At 41.7% G+C, this 25,911-nt stretch overlaps 1 protein-coding gene across 1 annotated transcript in view; it reads right to left on the bottom strand.

Moving 5' to 3' along the window:
• Positions 1 to 171: 171 nt before the first annotated feature.
• lingo3a (leucine rich repeat and Ig domain containing 3a) overlaps positions 172 to 25,911 on the bottom strand; it is a 31,871-nt gene continuing 6,131 nt past the window's right edge. The window contains exon 2 of the mRNA XM_005932438.3: positions 172 to 5,326. Coding sequence (XP_005932500.1) covers positions 3,433 to 5,271 — 1,839 coding nt within the window. The 5' untranslated portion in view covers positions 5,272 to 5,326 and the 3' untranslated portion in view covers positions 172 to 3,432. The remainder of the gene's footprint in view (positions 5,327 to 25,911) is intronic.

The following is a 25,911-nucleotide window of genomic DNA, read 5'->3' on the forward strand; positions in this document are numbered from 1 at the left end:
AGGAGACAGACACTATCTCTACTTTCAAGATTAGGCTTAAAATTTTCCTTTTGCTAAAGCATATAGTTTGGGCTGGACCAGGTGACCCTTAGTTATGCTGCAGTAGGTCTAAGTTGCCGGGGAATTCCCATGATGCACTGAGTGTTTCTTTTTCACTCACCATGTGTTTATACAGCTCTCTGCATTTATTCTTTATTTAATATTAATCTCTGGCTCCCCTATCTTCCTCCCTTCCCTCCCAACCGGTCTCAGCAGATGGCCGTCCCTCCCTGAGCCTGGTTATGCCCAGAGGTTTTTCCTGTTAAAAAGTGCTTCTATATATAGGGGTTTGTCTTTTTGTTGGGGCTTTCTCTGTCTTACTGTAGGGTCTTCGCCTTACAATATAAAGCAACTTGAGACAGCTGTTCTTCTGATTTGGTACTATAGAAATAAATAAAGTAACATTGAAATTTAATGTTAAAATATTCCTGGATGAGGAAGCAATTTAACTAAATAACTCAAACAAACTTTTAATGCACGGGGATTTTAATGGGGCAGTGGTTCACACTGTTGCCTCACACGGTCCTGTGTGGAGTTTCAGTGTTCTCACCCGTGCCTACATGGGTACTCTCCAAACATTGCGGCTTCCTCCCACAGTCCAAAAAACATGCACAGGCTAGGCTAACCTGCGATTCTAAATTGGCTGCAGATGTGAATATGAGACTGTCTCTTTCTCAACCCTCCAACAGATTAGCTTTCTATTCAGGGTGTACCATGCCTCTCAGCCCCTGATCCCTCCACTCCATGACCCTGAACTGGATAAGGAGAAGAAAATGGATGGGACTCTTAATGAGTATGAAGCTGTATACTGAGTGTTAAAATGCTGAGAACTTTAAGTGTCATTTATATGACCAGTTATCAGTCAGATAACTGGTCATATCAGTACAAAATTAATTCATTTACCCAGTGAACACTAACAGGGCTTGATTTTGTTTTATATTAAACTCACTGCCATGGATTAAGTCATCATACCCACACGATTAAGGAGTAACAATCTTGAAAGCCCACAACAGACACATCTGAAAGTGTGAATGCAGAGTTGACTTTATCTGCTCACAAAAATGAATTTATTTTTTGTAACTTTTGACGAATGCATAGAAAATGAACAGTAATAACCGTCCCCAGACACTATATCATGCTTACTCATTCATCAAGTCCGGACAAGGATGCTTTCTGCTGAGCTCTATATCTTTACTTGTGGTGCTGATAGCACATCAATCCTTCTGATGCAACTTTCTTTTGAAATGAAAATATGAGCACTTCCTGGGGAAAGAGAAGCAAATAAAAGCACAAAATCTTCTAAACACAATTTCCATGGGGGTTTGGGTCACAGGTCTATCGATACGCTCCTGAGACCACCACCATACAGACTGATTCGCTGGCCAGTTGCTATTAAAATGGAACAGGGGACAAGACATGATTGTAGCAGATAATATCACATGCTTTATAAACAGTGGACTTCATTATTTATAAAACAGTAAAGTACAAAACAGTATAGCACAATTTCCATACACAGTGGTTTCCATATTTACAGGAGGGATCGGGGGGAGGAAAAGAAAATTACAACTGAAACCAAAGTGTTTACATATTGAAAAATACAAACAGGAAGGCTAACTGATTTGAGATCGGTCCACGGATGTATTCAAAGTTTAGTATTAATAACTTTGTTTGTAAAATTAGTTGTGCGGTGTCTATGTTGTTGAAACACGGGACTCAGTTTTGTGTGTTTGAAGAGGCAGGGTATACTGTTGAGCAACAATAAATTCATTTTTACTTCCAGCGCTGATTTAGGTCGACCATTGCTGAATTCCACATTTGCCTTTTGAGAAATTTTAAAAAATGACTTAATATTAAGTAAAACCCTGCTTGCACTATAGAAATAGTGAAAAGTACGATACTCGTCTTAGTCAACAGAGGGCAGCAGAACAACACTGTTAGAAATCAGCAGTCAAAGCCAAACAGAAATAAATGGTTTGTGATGATGACATTGGGTCCCAGCCCTAAACCCACAGATCATGAGATAGAGCTTGAGGGCAGAACGGCATGCGGGTGACCTCTGTTATCAGCATCTAGGCATCAATGTTAGTCACAGTTATCATGCAGCTTTTTGTTGTTGATTGTATCATTAAGCTTTCCTCAAATGACTTTGGCTGGTGTCATTTAGAGTTTTGCAAAGATTTTTTTTAAAAACATTCACACCGAATGCCTCAAACGCAATTAGAGTTTCTTCAGCCACAGGTCAGAAAAGCCTTGGTGTTATTTGTACAGCTACAAATAGGTAAACGAAGTGAAACTTGATGCAAATGCCCTTCATGATTTGCTGAGTGAGCGAGCTCAGGGAGTGGGTTGTGTTTCAGTCGAAACTAAATAAAAATAAAAACGCTTCTAACTGAACTGTTATGAGTCATTCCGAATAGGACTTTAACACTTTAATAACAGCATAACATTAAAACCTTATTAATCACTCAACAGTACTATAAACGACCACAAGAACTTCAAGGTCAGTAATTACAAAATATATAATACATCTTATGCACCCCTATGAGTGTTTCCTTTACAAATAATACAAGTTATTCAAAGTAAGAAGCCAACTCTGTACATGCATTTCATTTTATACACATGTTTGCAGATTAGGAGGAAGCTGTAGTTCTTTACTGAACAACAATGGGAAATCTGACTAGCAAACGTGTATTGGCATGTGCTGATTTGTCACCACATTACTGTGCACCAGGTCCCACTGTAGCTAAAAATCTGTAGATTGTTATTTTAAACAACTTCCAGCCGTAACTATTGATGTGAAACGTCTTTTTGCCGTCCCTTTGGACTGACAGTGATATTACTTGGTGCTTTCCGGTCGAATTGGCAGTGTTGCAGAGTGTATTCTAAGTGTAATATATTCTGTACGAACCCACCATCAGCAAAATGTCTTCAAGCAGAGCGAATATATTGTTGCGCTCAACTTATGACTGTGAATAAGTCTAAATATGCAGTATATAGCTGGAACTACTAAAATACATATTGGCATGTCCTTGGCATTTATTGAGCACCACCCTAATATTATGTATTCACCGGTTTGTAGACAGAGCAGACGGAGGAGAAGGGTGTATTCTTTTTGAGATAAACGGGGGAGAATTCCTCGAACTGAGCTGGTCGGAGCATGAAGATAGTGTAGATGGGACTTTGCCGATTGGTCTTTTTAACAGTCTGTTCAAGAGTTTAAAACATATTCGATGATAATATAGCTTTTCTCTGCACAATAATGTGAATACACATGAAAGAGTTATAGAAATATATCAAGGTCTCGCAAAGATTTGACGTTGATGCTCTTCAAGCACAGCAGTCCACTTTGATGTGTGCTTATAATCAGCACTGAGGAGAGAACACTAAAGCATATCAAATCATTTTCATGTTGAACTTCCGTGCTCCACCTTGTCCTCCACTGGCTGCAGGCCCGTCCACTTTTCTAAAAGAATATTCTACAGAGAAGTTGTTTTTGTGCTGCCCTCGCCCTCGACTCCACACAAACAGCAGAATGAAACAGAAAAGGACTACCCCCAGAAACATGATACAGCCCATGGCTGTAGATATGAGGATCGTCTTGAGGTCCAGAGTAAACTTCAAGAAGACTCTGGTATCATTCAGATTTGTGTCATTAAGATCCCCAGCATAGTAGGTGCGGTTGGCCATAAGGGCTGCATCCAGCGGCAGCCCACTCACTGTAAGTGTGGCAAAATATGTGTCATTTCCACCGGCATTGCTGGCTATGCAAATGTACGTCCCACTGTCTGTGACCTGGGCATAGCGGATTTCTAGCGTGCCTTCTGGTAACACGGTAAGGCGGCCGCTGCTCTTTGTGGTGATGCGGCGGCGCTGAGGAGAAATCCAGAATATCACCGGTGTGGGTTCACCTTCTGCTCTGCAAATAAATGACACTACCTGTCCCTCGCGGGCAGATATCTGCTGCAGTTTCCGGTTGCGGATTTTGGGCTTTTGACAAGTAAAGTGGTCAAAGAGAGCTGAATCAGAGAAAGCATTGAGAGCACGTCCTTGCACTTCAACAGGTGTCATACACACCGGGGAGGCACCATCAAAGTTCAGGGTCTTCCTGCGCTGAAGGATCCAGAGCAAGCGGCAGTCGCAGGCCAGAGGGTTTCCATCCAAACGCAGCGTCTCCAGAGTGTTGACAGACTGAAAGGCTCCCTCCTCCAGGGTCACCAGGCTGTTAGAGGAAAGGTTAAGAAGGCGGATTTGCCTTAGACCACCGAGCGCATAGGGCTGCACTACTGCCAGGTTGGTTTTGACTAGATGCAGCTCCTTCAGCCTTACGAGATCCCGCAATGCCCAGGACTCCAACACAGTGATGGGGTTGTAAGATAGGTTGAGGCTGGTGAGGTGAGCCAAACTACGCAGGGCAGAGGTGGGCACAGAGGTGATGTTGGTGTGTGTGATAGACAGCCAGGACAAGTTGAGACCCTGCAGGCTGTGAGGAGAGATGTACTCCAAAAAGGGCCAGTGATCGATCTCCAGGCCCCTCAGGTTTCCCAGCTTCCGGAAGTTTTGGTCCTCTAAGGCAGAGATACTGAGGTAGCGGAGCCGCAGAGTCACCAAGTTATGCAGGTAAGACAAAGACTGACTGGACACCGAAGTCAGGTTACACCTCTCAATTGTCAGCTCCTTCAGTCCCACCAAACCCAGAAAGGCCTTGTTAGAGATATAAACTAAATCATTGTCGCCGACCTCCAAGTTCTTTAAACTTCTCAAGTCTTGGAAAGTAAAGTCCAAAAGAATTACAATCTTATTCCCACTAAGGTCCAATGAAGTTAGGTTGGAGAGACGTGAGAAAGCTCCCATAGGGACCAGCTTCAGTTGGTTACCCCTCAGTGAAAGCGACTTAAGGTTCTGAAGGCTAGAAAAAGCATTTGGTTCCAGGACACTGATTATGTTCTCACTCAGGTCTAGCTTTTCGAGACGTGAATATGGAAGCAGGTCTCCGTGTTCTACCCAACGCAGTTTATTCCCACTCAAGTCCAGGATCTTGGTGTCCAGTGGGATTCCATCGGGCAGTGCAGACAAGCGTTTCCCATAACAAGACACAGTCTTGAGCTTAGCAATGCACTCACAGCGCTGGGGACATCCTTGGCTTTGGGCAGGTGACACTGTGATCATTAGTAACAAGAAAAGGAAAGGCAGCAGCCAGCCTACATCCTGACCCAGGCTCGCCCTCGTGGCCATCCTTTCTTCCTCTTCCTTTGTTTCCTGTCTGGGGTCGAATCACTGGGCCAGACACCTGCAAAACGAGAAGAAGGGATAGAAAGAGTTAGACAGAAAAAAAGCCAATAAGGCAAGAACAGAAAGAGAGGGGAGACAAAAAGACAGATAGTGAGAGAAATTCATTAGCGTCAGCTCTCTTTAAACAGCAGCAATCAAACACTCTAAATGAGCGGAATTACAATTACAAACTCTAATTGACCCGACACAGCAGTGAAATTAAAGCCAGGGCGCCAAGATAATCCTCAAAGGACTGATTCGGCATTGAGTTGAAACAGTTTGGCTTACAATGGCCGACTGTGCATTGTAAGCTTACTGGTTTTATAATCACTTGCCGTGGCACAAAACCTCTAATAGCCATGACTCAATTTGATATATGATGGTTAGGGTATATTGCTCCCCAGCCTGTCTGTATGAAACTCATGCATTGTAAATGAAAACGGGGAAATGGAGAACCTATTGTATTAAAAGCACCCCGTGTGAGAAATCTTAAAATGCATGAAAAGCTAAAGTCTTTAACAGCAAATACCTGAAATGGTGCACATAAAGCGTATGTTGTGAAACAGAACACTAACAGCTATACTTAACACTTTGTAGAAGAAAACACAAGCAAGTGAACAGAGTGACTAAAACATCAAAGCGACACTGAACAATCAATAGACATAAAGCACAGTACATCCACCCCAGAGTCTTTGAGTACAAGCCCGACACTGTCTCGCACTGCAGAAGAAGGCCACGACTGGGTGCTTCAGTATAACTCCCATCACATCATCTGCACGAGTCTCTGAGGCATGAGGCTTATCATGAGAGGAGCTTGTCTAGGCTGATCTGCTAGTGTTTTCATATGACACACACACATGCACGTGCACAATCCCTCTCTCCCACCTAACGTCTTTATCTGCTGATGCTTTGACAGCAGATTGGCAATCCTTTATAAACCCATTGTGAAAGACTAACAAGTAGGATGGAAAGTAACTCCATATTTCACCTTGTTTTAGTACCTGATTGTGACGCTAACTGTGTGTTAAGAGACGATCAAAAGCCACCTTTAGTTTGCCACGCTATCAATTGCATATTTAAACAATACCTATTATTTATACCTATTTCCTCTTGGAAAATTTACAATGCATCTTAGCTGACAGATGATTATTCCCAATACCCCACCTGCCACTAAATACAGTTATGCACCTGAAAATGTGTATAGAAAGCTCTGATAAGAGACAGGGCTAAATGAGCACATTGTTTTTAAAATTGACTTAATGACACTGATTTTTCGAGAGCCACCATCAAAGACGCTGTGACAGAAAGCGATATACCAAACATCCCACACACTCTCACCCACACGCAACAGCCTGACACATAGCCTTTTGCAGTCGACCCAGAAATTTTGTGTTATTCACTGCGATCTAACAAGGCTCAGTAGACACTGGAGCAAGAACTCGCGCTGCACCCATGGGTAGTGTTTAGATTGTGGCTCAGACTTTGTGCATGGAAAACAAATCGCAGCAGATGGTTTGGTAGCAAGAAAATGGCAAAGAATTAAGAGATTTAATCGCCTGGCAAAGCAGATGTTCCCAAGGCACAGACATAAACAATGCCGTTTTAAAATAGAGCACCGCTAACGTAATGCAAATCATCTTACTTCATTTGATGGTCCAACATTCGACTCTGATCTTTACAAAACTTAAGAGAATATGACGTTTTAAGTTGGAAAGCACTCACTGAAGGATACTTCTATTTCCTATTTCATTCTTTCCATTGCTGATGAGAAGGGGACTGGTTTTTTGGGGAAAAAATATACATCATATAGACCTCTAAATTGAATTGCTGAACTTGTCTGCATGATTTCAAGGACTTTGTGTCATGCCAAGCATGTCTTTAGTTGGTCTGACATGTTTTGACTGTGTGACCCAGGGTCATGCTGGTAAAATAGTAAAAACTCACCTCATCTGCACAAGTAAAAATATTTCTTTCAGTATTCACCACCAGAGTATTAGCCACAAACTTCCTCCCTAGAGTCCTACTGTCCTCAGTCCTCTGCTTTTAAAATGTCTCCAGTTTCTCTGTCAGTCACATAGCCATGCTTTACGAACCCATATCTGGTAGCAGACATTCACTAATAAGCCCAGAGGCCCCTGGCCAGAGAATGCACCATAAGTCAACAGCAGGTGGATAGAGAAGTGTGCACTCTACTTTGTGTGTGTTTGTGTGTATATATATATATATATATATATATATACATATATATATGTTGATATTTGCAATAATGTCTCTGTCTTTTCTTACAATATCAAAATTTGCAGTATTGCACAGCACTAGTACCCAGACCTATAGGAGTGCCAGTCAGACCAGCTAGCTTAGGGGCAGAGAGCATGGCCTTTACACTGTGGCTGTATTAGTATGGTTTTCTGCTGGGTGATAATAAATGCCTGTCAGCTGCTAAGGAGCTCTGCTTTCTATTTTTAAAAACCTTCCGTATAATGAGGATGGTGCAATGGTTAGCTTTGTGGCTAAAGTGAAATTTTGTCATGGTTGTTCAGTGGTGGAGATCATTATTAACCAATGAGGTAAAGCTACTACACTCACATGTAAATGAACAGCAGGAAACACACAAGTGTTTGCTTTTATTAACACAAACTTACTCTCACAGGCTATTTTTTTCTATAGGTAATATTATAATTTAAAAGATTCTATTTTAATAGCAGTAATTGTGTAATGCCACGAGTTTTAAATATAAAGTCACCGAGCACAGTCAGTGTCACATCTCTCTGATTATGCACTATTATGTTCGCCGCTGACCTTCGGCTATTTCAATGAGCTACAGTGAAGCTGCTGCTCAGGCTAAAGAGTGGCTTCTCTTGACAAAGCTGTGACTGACAGCAACTCTTCCTCGTTACTCATAACTCACTTCACCCTGAATTTTTAAAAAGAGTAACATTTTGTGGTTTCTCACCAGCCAAGTTGTAAAACTGATCACTATTGTACTGGCGTGAGTCATTAATAGCGACACTAGTGAAACAGAAACTTTAAAGAGGACGGAGGACTTCCAAAAGCGGACGCCAAAGGAAGAGAAAAAAAAAAACTTGTGAACAGCGGTGCTAACGTGATCGTGTCCCAGTTTTAACTATTTTAGAGTCAGTAAAGTAACTGAAGGGTTTAAAATACCCGGTCCATGGGATACAGGGGCTGTCAGTGAGCTGCTCAGTAAAGTTCAGTTATGTAAACACTCATCTGTGAAGTCAGAGGATGTTCAACAAGCTGAGATACATCAGCTACGCCTCGCAGACAGAATCAATATGCAGCTCTGATATGAACCGCAAAGCTTCCAAAGGACAATACTGTAGGTGTTTAATGTTGCCGTGGCAACGGCTGCACCATCTCCCCCCACCCATCCTTGAAACGCTGTCCTTCCCAGTCTCCTGTTTTTCATATCAAGCTCAAATGCACCTGTCCACCAGATAGCTTCAGTAAGTTTCCCGCCCCTAGCGGCTGTTCCTGTTTACAGAGACACTGCTCATTAGCTCTTTGATAAATGTTGCTAATTATTAACAAGTATTTTAAGCTCAATTATACTGTGCTGTTGCTGATGTGTAGGACATCCTTTCTGCTTCATACCTGTAGAATTTTCTGCCCCCCCCCTTCCCTTTCCTGCTTGGTGTAGGTGCATTTAGGTCCCATTTCCTGTTACTTACCACCATCACAGCTGCCTGTCATTTCACACATTGCTTGTGCAATATGTGCACACATTCATAGCACTGACAAGTGGTCAGTTGTCTTTTGTTTTACTATTTTTGTTGCCAGGCAACATTTAGCACATGCTATTAGAAAAAAAGCTTCACTGCCTGAAGTCATTTTCTACTCCAGAGTTGACTCAGTGTTTAAATGCATGGGGGATGGACTCATTTTATTTTATTTTTTTCCTGAGAACGCTGCACTGTTAGCTGCAGCAGCTTTATATTTCTGGACATCTAAGCTTACAAAAGCGTGCAATTTGTATTAGAATTTGCACATGATGGCTAAATCTTTTGTATTCATGCATTTCTTTTCTACTTTGATACGTCAAACTATGGATAATTCAAGAGGCAAACACAGAGTGTTCCTCGACCTGGATCTGAATTTAACTAATACTTGAATATTTTTAAAGGAATGTGGGAAACTGTAGGAATGATCTGTTAATTGTGACTAAAAATTACCTGAAAAATACCAGCAGTTTGCTTATGCAAGATCAACACACGTGTCAGTGTCCCTGTGGAGATGAAAAGCATGAGTACACAGTCAAACTGCTGCCATGAAAGCGGAATATACAGAAGGCAAGTAAAAATCAGACGATGGCTTAATCCTGTGCTGCTCTGCACTGTGTTGTTCAACTTAATTTAGCCCGTACTATCGAAATAACGAGGGGCTCCAAGCTCTGAATAAAAAATAGTTCTAGAAACTAGCTATAATTTCTGATGTTTAAGAGCACCAAAGGTACATGTAATATTAAACTTTCTGGGGGAACTCAGGGCACCCTAATGCACACATGAATTAACCACAGCCACGTAAGAGCCACGTTACAATATTCAGGACATGTCTGTCTAATGGGATGGAATCAGCTTTAAGCAGACTTTAGTCAGGAGCTGACAAAAATGAATGTGGTGTTATTAAAATTTCATTTCACCTTCCTAAGACCCCTAAGTTCTCAGGGTGAATCATTCCCACATTTAATTAATTTTTATACTGAACTCAAATTTAATTAGTATTAAACTAATTAAACGTTTCAAATTTGACTGTGCGGTATCCAGCTGTCTGACATCCTGATGGTGTATGTCATCTTTTCGGGTGCATGTTTTACAACATTTTGAACAAATATTAATGATTATTAAGACTTATTAAGACATCACCACAGGATGGTGTTTAAGAACTTTTTGATTTTGATCCAGATATGTGGATCACAGGATGTGACCCTCAGCAGGCTCACTTCTAGTATGTGTTTAGTGCAAATTACCAAATATCAGGATGATAATAAGCGTGTTGTTTGCACTGAAAACACTGTTTTAGTCTATGTCCAGGAATCCATTAGCTCTTATTAATCATGCCTGTTTTGCTTTTGTTGATAGATTTTGTTGTTTTCTTCTAGTACGCGTAGCTGTGGTAAATAACCCCTGAGCTCTGAGTCTCTAAAGTGCAGATGACGGAGCAGGTGACCTGGAATTCATGTGCTCTTTGACTCCGGCCCAGTTACCATCTGAGACATCGCACATACCCAGAGAGCGGGGGTGTAGCAGGAGATGTGTGGCTTTTAGCTCGAAAAAAACCAAATGCAGGTTAGCTAGCAACAGCGCCATAATTAGACACTAGAGTGGGCAGAGGCCACAGCAGCGGGGAGGCTCGCTGAGATGTTCTGCCACTTCTCAACCCCACCACCACCTCTTCTTGCAGAAACCACTACATGATTTATTTCACTTACTATCTTTACTGCCAACTCATCTCCTCCCTGGTCTCTCTTTACACAAAAGCAATCAGAGCTTGAAAACTAGCAACTTAAGCTGATTGGCATTATGTAAACACTGTCCTTCTTGCTGCAGCAGAAGAAGAGTCTGTGTGTGTTTGTGTTGCCTACAGCAAGGCCCTGAATCAGAACCAGCTGAAGCAGAGCAGAGGATGAGACTGGCAGACTTATCTGCAGGTGTAGGACACAGCTGACAAATGAGCAGGAAGCGTGTTGGAGTGTGTAGGTGTAAGCAGGCACCCTCCAGAAAGACACACAGGCCGAGGCATAACATCCACAAAAGCTCCTCAAATGGCTGCGCTCGCTGATTTTCACCGTGCCCACTCATTACGGTTTATATAAGCAGATCTCTCTCTCTCTCTCTCTCTCTGTGGTATGTGCTGAAAGTGTCCTCCAGAGAAAACACATTAGTCATTTACACTGAGGGAAGCCTTCGTCAGTGTCCATCAGTCTGTGCAGGGAAACCCTGAAGACCATGGCAGTGCAAGTTCCAAGGAACACACAAATAAACACACACTAGTAAGCAAGAACAAGCTCAGGGATAAATGTGACTGACTTGTTTGTTCCCTCTAATGTTCCTGTAACTTCCACCTTGCAGTACAGTGATGGATCATTGTTACCGGGAGGGTCGCGCTACCCGACACAGCCAAGGACGAAGAAGAAAAGCTGGAGTGGAGAATTTGTGGCATTCATATAAAAGCAGTTCCAAATTTAGGAAGAAGAATTGCTGTTTATTTACGCAAGTAAACGCCTCTTCGTGTTCGAGCACACGGCCTTTCTGTGGACACTGAGGCTAAAAGAGGAATGGATGAGAGAAATGGTACACAAACAGCTATTTAAAGCGATTTCATCCCCGGGCACTGCATTACAAATTGATCGGTTATGTCGAATATTTCCATTGCACCTCAGCATCTGATGCAGATTGATATGAAACGCTTGTCTAAAGATGCCAAATAAGACTCTCATTATTATAATGGGTTCCAGGGAGATTCTTAAATTTCATTTCTGTTCGATGCAAAGCATGAACGTTGAAACCGAAGGACACAAAGGGGTGATTAAGAATGTGTGCCATGAATCTTTAATAAGAGAGACCTGTTTCAGGGCTTATGGATGTAAAGGCTTCTACAACCAGGAGCTAAATAATTGATGACGTTATGCTGCGTGGACATGACCCACTGACATGGAAACTTTGACCTTACCTGGAGCTAAAATAGCTACATAACCAAAGACATAGAGAAACAAAAATATTATTATTGGTCAGTTACTGGTTTTATACTTCAGCTGATATAAAAATAGTTAAACTTTAATGATACATCTTAGCTTCAAAGAAATACCTTATAGCAACCTGCCTCTCGGTCCATGTATTAAGTAAACGGATGACAGCATTTTGTATTTCCTTTGTCTTCTGACGCATAATAATAAAGTTTTGGTCGTTTATTTACATAACAAAGGACAAAGTATAGCATAGAACAAAATGGACTTGCATCTTTTTCTAATTTTATTATACCTCAAACTGCACTGAAGGAGATTTCATTCTGTGATGTTTTTCAGTTTAGATGAGAGAACAGGTGGGGGCCACGATGCCTTACAAACACACTATCGTGACAGACTCTGACCCAGTTTTCTATCTTATCAGTTTGTACTGAGGCATGTTCACAGCTGAAGGTTAAAACAAATATTGGGGTCCCTACACAAACACTCCCACACAATCTGAGCCCTCCGAGCGCAGTCACTTTGATTTAACACAAAGGGATCTGTGGCTCCAAAGAACATTAAATTCGATGCCAAGCTCGGAGAGGCCACAGGCCATCACTGTAATGCAGAGGGACATGCTTTGCTACGGTCACATACACACACTGTATGAAGCTGGCTGAGGTTTATTGAACAATCAACATTGTTACAGCAACAAAACACTGAATACCTTCAAAAAGTGTACAATTACTCAATTACTGTACAAATTCTGAAAAATGTGCTCCTCATTATTAATAAAAACTCAAACTAATACTGAAAACTGGAAACAAAAATAATAATCATTTGAAATATAAATAAAACTCTGCTTAGTAACTCAAATGTACTTAAATTCAGGCTTAGCTTAACTTGAGACATGACATCAGTCTACTTAAAAATCTACAAATGAACCTCCCATTGTCTGAATCTTCTTCTAACCGTGATTGTGTTATTAATCAACAAAGGTGATTATGAACACAACTGAAAAAAATGATGGAGATATCTGGAACCCCTCTGGCTCTGCTGTTCTCCAGCAACAGACATGGGTTTCACAGTGGAGCGACACTAGTCGGTCACCCGTCTGTCTTTTCGGCCTGCTTTCCGCATAGGCAGGCTGCCACTGGCAGCTAGCCTATTAAATGGCCAACCTCTCTTTAAGCCCTCGTGATCAGACTGTGTCAGTCAACCAGCAGTACCCCTCCTGGAGCAGCCTCTCGGGCTAGTTACACGACTTCAGCAGGGATGAGAAGTGACAGACCACCAGGAAAGAGAAGACATAATTGGGAGGACTAAGAGTTTGTGCTCAGCGAGGAGAACAAAAACGTTAATTTGTCCTTGTCCAGATCTTTCACGACTGTTTTTACATTTAAAAAAATACATGAGTAGAATTTGGTCAGCACCCTGATTGTGTCTGGCAATTTCTAGTAAGTTGATACAATAAGACGTCACGGGCCATTTAACTATGAGATTCATGTCCTTGAAAGCTCCCTGATCAAATGCTAAACGTAATGACTTGGAAACATCCACTGTCTCTCTGTAGCTTCAGAGTAAATAGCTGGTTGTCATTTGCTCCAGTTTGACTGTTTAGTATGCATGACACATGCAACCCATTACTGTATAGCGCTCTCTTGTTTCCATTATGCTGTGAAATAGAGAACCTGGGCCAATATAACGCCGAGCATTACTGCTGGGGTTTTTTCCCCCTCTTTACCAATTAAATCACATAAAGCAGATTCCGCCTGTAAACTTGTACAAACAGTGACAATTCATCACTTGGTCTCCATTCTCACAGCGAAATAAACAAATCCTGGGTAATTTCAGGACCGTCATCCCATAAATAAAAGTAAGGAAGCAGTAATAAATCATGATGCAGACTCCAGTCCCTCAGGAAAGAGGGGTTTTTTTTTCCTTCTGTGCATGAATAAAACTTGAGGTCAAAGGTTAATAAGAGTAATATTCACAAGCTCAAATTATTACTAGCTACTCTGTTGGCAGCAGACTTTAACTGTGACCCTTAATTTGAGGTCATTTCTCCCATAAATGCAAAACTAAAGCTGTATAATCTATATTGCCTGTTTTTGGGTTTGTTGTTTTTTTACAGAGGACAAAGAGACAAGAGCCAGAAGTTCTTAGAAGGTGGAGGTGAGTGTGATCTGTGTCTCTGTTGGCATCCGTTTTCTGACTGGCTGACCTGTCTGCAGTGTCACCAGCCATCACTTCAATCCAGGCTCTTTCCATGCCAGTTGGCTCGGCTCTCGGTCGCTCTCACACTGCCTGCCACATTCAGAGACGAGAGGCAACGATGGGGCATTTTAGGCTGGCATCACATATCACACGCTTGCAGTTCTTTGCACTTCGCATACACACACGCAGAGATTTGCGTGTTCCAATTTACGCAGGAAAATGGTCGAATGCACAGAGATACGAAAACAGACATGCATGCATATTCACTCACGCTCCCACTGTCCTCGATCTGCAGGGGAGTGTGTGTGAGTTGTATCTTAAAAGGCTAGTGTGTAAGGGATGCTGACCTTTATAACAACCCTGTTTACAACATAAACGCTGAATAGAAAGCAGCTAAAAATCAAGTTGTGGCAAACGTGGGGTGTCTATAAAAGATGTAAATCGTACATACTTCAACACTTTTCTTTTTCCCCTTTGGTTTGAGAGACTCGTGGAAGCATCATAAGGGAAAAAATTGCTGGCGCCTGCTTTAATCCTTCTTGAAGCCTGCAGGCTCTCCATGTCCTTCTCATTGGATTCATTAAAAGGATCCCTGTCCTCTCAACTTCCCTTTCACTGCCTGCCGCCTGCTCATCAAGTGGGCCAATTACAAGCACGATCAGGAGTCAAGAACTATCTGAAAGGGGTCACATACGCACTGCAGCTCCCTCTTACTTCCAGACGGAAAGGCTGAAATGATGTCGTGTAAGCAGTGATGCCACTTGTGTAGAAAATAAGGAGCATATTGTGTAACTATATCCAGCATACACAGAACACGTGCACGGCTAGTCGCTAACTGTCTAAACAGTAATGTCCTTTGTTGGCAGCCTAATGTTCATATTTTATAAATGTAGATGCTAAGCAGACAGCTGCTACTAGCCCGGGCTGCAGGACTGGTGAAGAGAGTCTGAGTTAGGAAATGAAAAATCTGTGAACTGTGTCAGTTGAAACTGGCTTGTAACGACGTGCCTGGAGCAAAAGATTAACTGCTGAGTAGCACACCTGGACTTTACTCAGCAAAGCAGAGGTGGTTTCTATATTTGTACACTTCAACAGACTAATTTGCCATTTTTCCATCTGTAGTGTTATGAGAAGCATCAAGTGCCGCACACTTAGACACAGATCAATGTTGTGTTTTCTTACTTTTCACCCACTAGTGAATTAGTTTAATCTGTAATGGAGATTAATTTCTTAAAGTTTTTATGTGATTGGGTTAGAGTTTCAGATGGCCATCTAATACCCTGGAGGTCCCTTGAAAACGAAGTCTGACTACCAGTGCGAGGCGGCGAGGGGGGCGGTGTGCAAATTGAAAGTAATCCTCAGACCTGGGCAGCAGTGCAGCTGGATTCACGTCTATTCATAATTCATCACTCAACAGCAGTGGGGTGAAGATTGTTCTATATGTGTAATAAAGCAAGAAGAGACGTCTCTGAAAGGCACTGACAGAATCACATAGATCAGCCATTGTGTTGCTGAACGTCCCAGGTGAGGGACGCGCTTGTTATAAGCAGAGAGGCAGACGGAGACGAGAGCTGCAAGTCACACCGCGTTAGCTCCTACAGCCATCCATCCGCAACTTTCAAGAGGAGAGCAGCTGACTGAGCCTCTGCCAGTCTAATATGAACTGTCAAAAGCCTAATTAGACAGCACCCAAGCATCACTCACAAAAGGCACCAGTTTCCCTCCAGTTGGAGCGTTCAAGTTTTTCCTGACCAGAAAGGAGTCAAACTGCTACACTAAACCCCGAGGGCGAGAGAAAGGAATAATTGGTAGCACATTTTCAGAACAAGCTTAAACATTTTAAGCAGACACTTGTGGTTGGTAAGTTCAATATTCACTTTTCTCTGACTCTTTAAGTTTCCTCCAACATTCATGAAAATATCTAAAAACCTTTGCTGTAAAATCATTTAGATAAATAATGTTTAATCACAAGTTTTTCCCGGGTTCCAGGTTTAATGCAGTCATCCAAAACATACGATGAGGATACTTCGGACTCAGAGGAACTGCCAAATCACACTGTAATTCTCTGCGGGTTTGTCTTTTCTGATAAAAAAAAGAAAAAGATGATTTAATCCGTTGTTATTGTAAAAACATAAGTCACAGTTGCTTCATCACTTTTATCCTTGTAAACTCGGCAGGGTAAAATGAGTTTATTTCAATGATATAAAAAAGTCCCTTTTCCCTGGGCTGTTTCTGTGATAAACTCTTTGAAATAAATTGAATCATTCATCACTTTTCAAATTAGGTATCTAACGCATGAGCATAACTGCAGCTGAGGATTTAATTCACTCGTGGGACAGATGCAGAAATCCTTATAGCAGCTTGATGCTGACATTTTTTGGAAGACAGCAACAGCAAGTCAGCATGATTGATGATGATGACAGACATATGACAGACACTCAGACAGCTTGTGGACCCTAGACACTCAGCACTGCTTTACCTAAAAGAGATTAGGAAAAGTTGAAACAAATTCACATGCCGAAACCCTGAAAACAGCTACACTCAGAGGGTGTTGAGGCTTCACCTTGAATACAGAAGTTCAGTGACATGTCCTCATCTTCAAAGATGCGCAGTTTGCATAGTGACAACACTGAGCCTACTGCACACTGTGGAGGTGACTTTGGCTGTCAGAGATGTTGGCTGCCCCCCTAAAGTTCTGACATCACACGGTCCTGATGCTGAGGACACGGTGGAAGTGAGAAAAAGAAGGAAGGACTTTTAAAAGATGCGATGTGGTGAACTACTAGATGGCATATAGTGCCTGTGTCATGATAATACTCTCATAAAGTTTTGTGTGCTAAAAAAGTGTCGTATTGGAATGTTATTGTGCTTAGGTTCCATAGTGCACGCAACAGCAAAACAAGCCTGGACATGTCTGAGAGCGAGAGCAGCGTCAGCATCCCAGGACTACTTCAACAACCTCTAATCAATAAAGTGCAATGCAAAATATGTTTTAAAAAAGTATACAAACAAAAAGTATGTTTGTAGAGGTGCAAACAACAAAAACACACTGTGGAGTACAACAAGGCCACGAAGGGAGGCCAGCTGGTGATGTGCAACCCAAAACTAAACTAATGACTCAGTCAAGCACTGCTTGAGCGCTCAATGGTTGCACTCCATATGACAGGAAGAGCAAACGGTAGATGCAAATTACAGATGCAGTAACATGGTAGTAAAAATGAATGTTAGGACAGTAATGTGCAGGCCCCAAAGAGTAACAAGGTGGTTAATTTAGTTATTGCTACAGTAAAAATGTAAGCACCAAGGATACTTTTACATTTGACTTATGTTGTAATAATAATAATAGTAGTAATGTATACCATGGGAAAATTACTCTGCATTTAACCCATTCACTCAGTGAAGCAGTGGGCAGCCACCAATCCCGCGACCGGGGAGCAGTGTTCAGGGGTACCTCAAGGTAGCCATTCAGTGGATTCAAACCCCCGACCTTCCGATCATGGGGGCAACCACTCTACTCCACTCTCTGAGCTGGCACCAAATTCACACTTCAAATTAGGTAGTGTGTCATCAGTGACAATAACATCTTAAGTGTCACGATTGCAAATTTCCTATAAAATGTAAATATATTTAAATAAATATAAATAATAATGATAAATAATTTTATGGCTATACGGTTTCTCATGTTTGTGCTGAGTCAGGCTAACAGACTGCTGCCATTACTGTTTTATTTAGCATATAGACATGAGAGTGGCATTGAGCTTGCTTCCTATGATGTTATTTTATTATATATTTACATTTTATTTGGGACTACCGAAGCAGGAGTGGAACAAGATGTTGGAAAATGCAAAGACAGACCCAGAGTAAATCTAACTTAAAGATGTGATATATTAGGTTACCTCCAGAGTAAAGCTCACTGCACCATGTGCTTTGTCAGCTCTTTGTAGATATCCTAATTGCATTTTTACAGATTAGTCATAAGGCTGACGTGGCTTATGTGAAATACGGCATTAAAACCATAGGTGAACAATAATTTGCAACCAGGAGGTTTTTTCTATGTGTCTGGCATTCCTGACCTCCCTGTTTCTAAACTGCACCGGCTCATCGTTGTCACTGATATTTTGTAAGATGTTGCTGTTCCATGTAACGAGTCTCATTAGGCTGCTGCTCCAGCAGGGTAGGTCATAAAAGGTCATCAGCATCCAAATCAACAGCTCATAACTAACATCTGCTTCAAATTAAGGATCCACAATCTCAGTTCCTGTTTCTGTCAATTTGGATATTTTCAGTGTTGCTATCGTTTCACACTACATTGAGGAAGATCATCTAAATATGCCTATTTGAATACAAAAATACAGCTGAATATCTTTCTCGTCTCGCTCCTTGAATGTGAGAGATTATCCGAAGTAACCACGAGTTCACTCATCTATATTAAAATCGTTTTCTGTAAAGAATTTCTACGCAGCTCACTCCACAGCAGTGAGCAGACCCAGCTCTCACTCTCGTCTTACGTTCAGTAATGAATACAACACAAACCCGTGCTGCAGAAACAGAGCGTTGACAGCTAGCCTTGTTTTAAAAAAGAAAAATACACCAAGACCGGTGACATCTCCACAGCTGTTAGTCGTCAGTGCTTTGTTCCCTTAAATGCAAACAAACGCTAGAATTGATCACTTCTCTTTCAGATATTTGACACGAGCAAAGCGATTTTGCTCCAGAACGCATTTCCTGATAAAATAGGGCACCTCTGACATCAGTGTGAGTCTACATTAAGGTGAAAATAACACAGAAATATCCACAAGTGTTCCTGACCAGTAATTATCCCTGTCTGACACACATGCAGCAGGAATAGCCGCTGGCCTGAACGGGATTACAGCGTAATGACATGCTGATGAAATGTACTGGGCCATCCAGCTCTGTCTATGTTATGGCCTGTTGTCCATATTTCGGCTGAGCCTGTTTGTATGGCCTACTTCGCAGTCCCACCCTCTAATCCCGTGCCGATGGGAACTGCCACGCCGCCTGGTCCCCTTCCCATCTCTCCTCCACTCAGCTTTAATCTCACTTCGGCTAAGACGGTGATGGTGAGCGCCAAAGTGGGGATGGCTGACAGTCAAAAGCAGCCTCGGTTAAAGTGTGTTTTTGATTCTGATAAACAAAAAATACTTTAACTAAATCTCGTTATTTTGCCCACAATTTACAGTCTTCGCATGAATGAAAACAGCAGCAAATAAAACGACTGTGTGCCATTTGGAGCTGTGAGCGAGTGGCATGTCTTCCTTACTGTTGCGCCGGGTCTAATAATTTGAGAATAGCGTGGTCTGGGATTTTGGTGTAATTATCCGAGAGCGCTAATTGCAGTAAGAATTCGGAAGCAATTATGAGGATCTTGAGCATCGACGCTGGCACTGAATCTGCATGGCGCAGAGTCTCACAGCAGCTGTTGATTAATCTTCAAGCTTCACTAACACACAAATCCCTGCACAAAACTTGTGGCGATAATCATTCATAAGTTAAATCCCAAATTTATTCGCTCATCCCTTTATTTGATTTGTGCGCACTAGGAGGGGATGTTTAGTCTGGAAAGAAACTCTTGTTTATAGCTTTGAGCTGAAGCAGAAGAAGCAGAATGTTCAGTATCTGTGCCACGTCTTCTGAGAGATTAACTAATGTGGCAGCAAGCTGCCTGATAAAAGGACTCAAGAAGTCAAGTGGCAGGAAAGAGAAGAAGGCGCTGACCAATGAGGGAAACGAAACAAAGCAGTCAAGAAAACGAGGAGAAACGAGAGGAAAGAAAAGCAGTTATTGAGCACAGGAAAGCAGAGGAGTGCGCAAGAAGAAATTATAAATAGAAATAAAAGAGCTTTTTCTTTTTAGTTTTCTTTTTTTTTTTTCTTACAGGGTGACAGATAAAAACAGAAAGCAGAGATGTGAAATGGTTTAGGGAAGGTGATGAGGGATTATACATCCTGACAGAGCCACAGAAGAAAGAGAGCCTTAGAAATGGATTTGTCAAAAGTGAGGCACTTCAGAGGAACGTGGACTGCAACCGTGTGTGTGTGTGTGTGTGTGTGGTTGACAGCCACACTCTCTTATCGCTCTGTTGTAAATCTGAACTCAAAAGAGAATCTGTCACTGACTGTGCTGCTGCTGCCGTTGTCCATAGAACCGCTCTGAGCACCCAATTGAACACTTACATACTGACAATGAAATTGTAAGGTACACATAAGTTCTGCAAAAAAAAAAAAAAACATGTACAGGCTCTCAGATGAGGCTTTCTATGGCGTCAACAATGACACAGGTTGTCAGCACCTGTGATGAAGGCTTAGTGAGAGAAAGGGCTGGGAGCTGGGGGGGATTTACCCCCAAAGCAAACAAACAACTGTTCACGGTACAAGCGCGAAGGATGAGCAATGAGTGTCCTTAAAGGAGGTCACCATGCCTCGCCATCTCACCAAGTCCAAGGCAGATTACGGCATCGTGGCCTTTTATCTGCCATGCAAAGGGACCTCTTTAAAGTCTCTAGGCATAGCTTTGGGCACCCAGTAATTGGGTCCTGCCTGCACATTAAACATAGATCTGTTCTGGCATCACGCAGGAACTCAGCATCGGATGTACCGGGATGAAACAGCATGCTGGATGGAGTAAGAGGCACACACTGTGCCACACCAAAAAAAGAAGGAGAAGAAGAAAAAAAAAAAGATAAAAACCTCACCCGTGCAAACAGACTGAACCACAGCTACAGTCAGACATACAAATTATTCACAGGCTCTTTTGAAACTGTTTACTCTGGGATGCAGATGCTGCCTTCCTCACACTGAGACAGTCGAGAGATAAACTGAAAGTGGTTCTGATGAGGGATTGGTTGTGAAGGATTTGATTGTGGGACAAAAGTGAGATGCAGAGGAGTTCTTTGAAGGAAAGCGACAGTATGCATGCATACAATAGGCTGACAGAGGCAAAAGGAAGCAGGCAGAGCTGCCTTTGAAATAGGTGAAAGAGGCTGTGACAGTGTGTTTTCAGGCAGGCGAGCTGATCCCTGATTCTGTGATCAATGTTTTCCAAGAAAAAAAATAATAAAAAAGATGAATAATTCAAAACAGACGAGCGACAGGCTCGTGAAGACGGGTAAAGCAACAGTAGTCGTCTGGCTCGCATAATAAATTCATAACATTCCCCTGATGTCCAGAACCGGCTTGTCCTTTTCGCCCGAAAGTGTGGCAAACAGCACACATCAGAGAGTACACCTGTCAGAGCTCGAAAATGTGACAGAGCATGAGCAACGATGCACTTGTGTACATAGGCAGCAGCACAGTCGCATGGACGGATATTTATAGCTACGCAGATCTACAGATTGTGATCTATACCGACAAACATAACCCCATAATTCTAAGAAGCAGCATGAAATCCACCTCCACATATAAAATGTACCCACCATGTTCCAGCTATTCTGTGAGTAGAGTATAGCCTCCATAAGGTATTGACCTAAACAACAGAAAAGAAACTTGCCACAGCTGTGATTTAGTTCAAAGCAAAGAATCTCAGCAGACTACTTCTGATCAAACACGTCTGACAGGCAAACCGAATCTGTACACTCCCACAAAGGGGGGGAAGATGAGAGGAACCACAGTCTGTTAAGCCCAATCTCATCACACCCATCTGTCACGGTTACACACGGACATTTACAGCTGCACATTTATTAGTTCAAATCAGGCAGGAAGAAAACAGGGAGAGATTTTCTTCCTTTCAGATGACAGCCTGGAAAAAAGCTTCCCCCTATAAATATACTGTCCCTCTCTCCGCCACTGCATGAAAATAACACACTTGCTTCTCAGTGCACGGCAAGTAGGGTCATCTTTTATGGACTCTGCTATAGCTGCTGTTTTAAGTGGACTAATATTAACAAGGCATGCGTAAATAAAAATCAATTAACCTTTAATTCTCAGCATTATAAAAAGCTTCAGCATTTTCATAAAGTGGAGGTATTTCTATATCTTGTTAAACTATTTGAAAAAGGAAACCAGCTCAAACTAACATCTCCATAATTATGTATTACACCAGCACACGGCCGTAACACCTTCGAGCTACAAGCTCAAACGCTCTAATGAACACAGTAACGTCTGATATGTCTTACTTGACTTCAGTGTCACCTCCTTTGATTTATTAAAGAGGAATAATTTTCTTTTACCTCTGGTGATCAAAATCTGAAAAATGAGGAGTCTCTTGAATATATTTAGGGAGCAGAAGTTAGCCAGTAGTTAAAGCTGTATCCACGAATCCATTCCTTTATTTGACACTTCCTAATTATGATCCAAATTTCAATTTAAAAAAATGCTTGAAAGCTTCTTTTAGGTTCTTTTGAGAATTATATTTAATTTTGTTTGAGCTGGAGGCAGCATCAGGTTACATTAACTGAAAACAGGGGGAGGCCGCTAGCTTTGCTGTGTCCAATTTGCTGTCACAAAACCTGCAAACTGCTGGAGACTCATTGTTCCCAGACCAGAAGTAATCAAGTAAAAAGAAAGCACACCCTCTCTCAGTGCTAAGGTTTTACGTATAAAGCCATAATAGAAAAACGTATGTGGTCCTCGGCAGGTGTTGAAAAATACAACCTGAAATGAAACATTACACATATTTCCGAGTCACTATTTAAATGAAAACTGGACAATAAAATGTTTCCACATTGGAAGGAAGGATTCATCAGCTCGGGAAATGGGATCATCCAATGAGCACGTGAATGAACAGTTATTCAATTCCGAAAGTGAAGTTCACTGATTTGAAATCATGCATAAACAAGGTTTAAATTACAGTTCGAATGCTCCCATTTCTTGTTTCTATAGGGAGCAACTAAAGTGCACGCAAGCTAGCAAAAATATACTACAAAAGACGCAACACATAAGGCAAGTGAAGCGAGGATAAAAGGAAAGAGCAGCCTGACTGCGCAGTTCAATCTCATCTCCCTGTTCCACTGATCTCCACTTCAGGAAAATGATTTGATCAACTGATTATCTGATTTATGTTCAACAGCTGAAAAGGAGATAAAAGTCAGCTTTAGTTCTGTCAGCGTGATCCGCGGAGCAGACAGAGAGGAGAGTTGGAGGTCGTGGAGTGAGCTGAAGATGCAAAGAGGCGTGAGTGTTTAGTCTTCATTTATACAGACGGTTCAGTCGGATATTTAAAATAGCTTTAGTAGGTTCAAAGAACAATTATTTAATGAGGATGAGTAAGAGAAACAGACAATACCTAAAAAAGCTCCACGGATGAAAGTAGACATGGAAGCGATGCGCCGGAGTATTCATATTCTGCACGACTGATCTTGATATAAATGCAAAATTAGCTGATCCGGGCCAAGATGTTGAAGTAGCAGAGAGAAAGCCATCTATTGCAGTGATGCAATCACTTAGACATAATAACAGATTCATAGCTCCTGTGAAAAACACAAGATGTCAACTGAATCCAGTTCAGCTTGGCAAACTTTATACACATCTGGAACAATTTTACGCTACGACATGCACTATGGGCTCACCAGCTGGAAACAACAACGTCGGACCCCATCAAAATCTGCAAAAAGGCTCGTTACATAAGAATGAGCATCATCATTTTACAATTTCAACAAAATATAATACATTAAACTGGGAAAACACTGCCAAACGTGCAGATATCCAAGTGTTTGAGCAAAATTAAACACATCTACTAAGTATTTAAGCAGGTGGCTGTGGCTCGGGAGAGGCGGTAGTGCAGGTCATCTACTAATTAGGAGGTTGGTGGTTCGATCCCTGGACGCTCCAGTCTGCATGCCAAAGTATCCTTGGGGAAGATGCTGAACCCAGAGTTGCTTATCGGAGTGTGACTGTTAGACAGAAATCACTTGGACGTAGAAAGAAAGTGCTCCTGTGAATGAGCCGTGTTGTATAAAGAGCTTTGAGTGCTCGAGAAGAAAAGAACCATTTATCATTTTCTACAGAGAATTGTAAATACTGCTTACAGAAAGTACACTCTGTCTTGAAATACTATCCAAAAACCAACATCCGTGTGACTCGATGATAATTTGTCTTTGCTTTAGTAATTGTGCTTATGTCCTTCATTCAATGTATTGTTAACTGTCGTATGGTTATGCCACAGTTTTACCATTCCTGATCATCTCAGCTTTTGTATCTTATTTGTTTTTATATTTCTCGATTTAGCTCTTTGCTACTTTCTTCATAGCTCCCTCACTGCCGGCTGGGATATATTAATATACACAATTTAGCAGCCCTGAATTGAATAAACATGTATGAACGTTATGCGACAGACTGGCGACCTGTACGGGTGTTCCCCGCCTCTCGCCCTATGACGGCTGGGATAGGCTCCAGTGCCCCCCGCGACCCTGGGAAGGATAATCGGAAGCGGATGGATGGATGGATGGATGAACGTTATTATTAACATTAACATTATTATTGCTGGGTCTTTACCTTACAATATAAAGCGCCTCGAGATGACTGTTGTTGTGATTTGGTGCTATATAGATGCAACTGAACTGAATACAGATGCATGGATGTTTATGTGCCATCAACTTGCCAGGGACTGTAGATGAAAATAAGCATTTGTGGCCAAATCTTTCATGATGTACCAAAGCACTCGTGTTAATTAATGTGCATTGCCACTATTTAAATATATAAAGATAAGCATCACCGCACAAACACTTAACTGAGTGTTTTCAGAGATCAGCTGGATCGAACACACTCTTAACTATTGTTAACATCAGGACCTATTTGAAGACTGATTAATTAATCCCTTCCTTGATAGTCTACTCTGACCGCTACACATGAAGGTCTCATTAAGCCAAAGTCATCAACCGTATCTGGACTGAGGGAACACTATAAAGGGGGGGGAAAAGGTACATTTGATTAAGCACTTAAATATTAATTAGTGGATGATGTTGACTGGATGAGGGTGTGCAGGTGTGCTTGAAGATAAAGCTGCGGAAGTTTAATTAAGTATTGCAGTTTAATCGTGATGTGTTTTAATGCATGTGAGGGCAAGAAAAATGGGAAAACGTCGCGACTGCAAACACTCATGCGTTAATCTAATCTTGCTCGTAGTTACATAATTTAAGAGAGCTGATTATGAAGCGATCTCATGTGCGGGGTCTGTGGTATGAAAGATATGTGTAACTTGAGTCAGCCCATAGGACACAGCTGGCTTGACGCAGTGGTCCCAGATACAGTAAGCCGCGACCGCCTGGCTCAGCTGCTGCAAATGCAGTTTAATGACAGAGCTGGAAAGACTGATGCCCCTCGAAGATGAAGTAATAATATTTCTGGAATCTATCAGTCGCTTTATACAAAGTAGAAAAGGTAAATTTACATTTTTATCTGCAAGTTATTTTCCATTGATGTGTTTAGAAAAACACTTTGAAATCCTTTTGAAAACATGAACTCTACTTTGGGCTAAATGTGAATTTATGATGTGAGAGTTACGGGTAAAATAGATAAAAGGCAGCTTTTAAAACAAGCTGTATTCAGAGAGTTAACATCTCTTACAGTCTGGGCACTTTTTCATTTGAAGAATCAAAACGTTTCTCAACACGTCCTGAACAAAGGAGACAAATAATGCTTTAGGATTCTGCAGTGAGATGAAAACAACCGGGTGCCCTTCAGAGATGAGTGTTTCCATGCTACTGAATTGCAGTACTGCAAAAAGTGTTTGCCCCCTTCTTGATTTCT

This window comes from Haplochromis burtoni, unplaced genomic scaffold (assembly GCF_018398535.1).
Source record: "Haplochromis burtoni strain Fernald_Lab_line unplaced genomic scaffold, NCSU_Asbu1 Contig_13, whole genome shotgun sequence".
In the NCBI taxonomy this organism is placed as follows: domain Eukaryota; kingdom Metazoa; phylum Chordata; class Actinopteri; order Cichliformes; family Cichlidae; genus Haplochromis; species Haplochromis burtoni.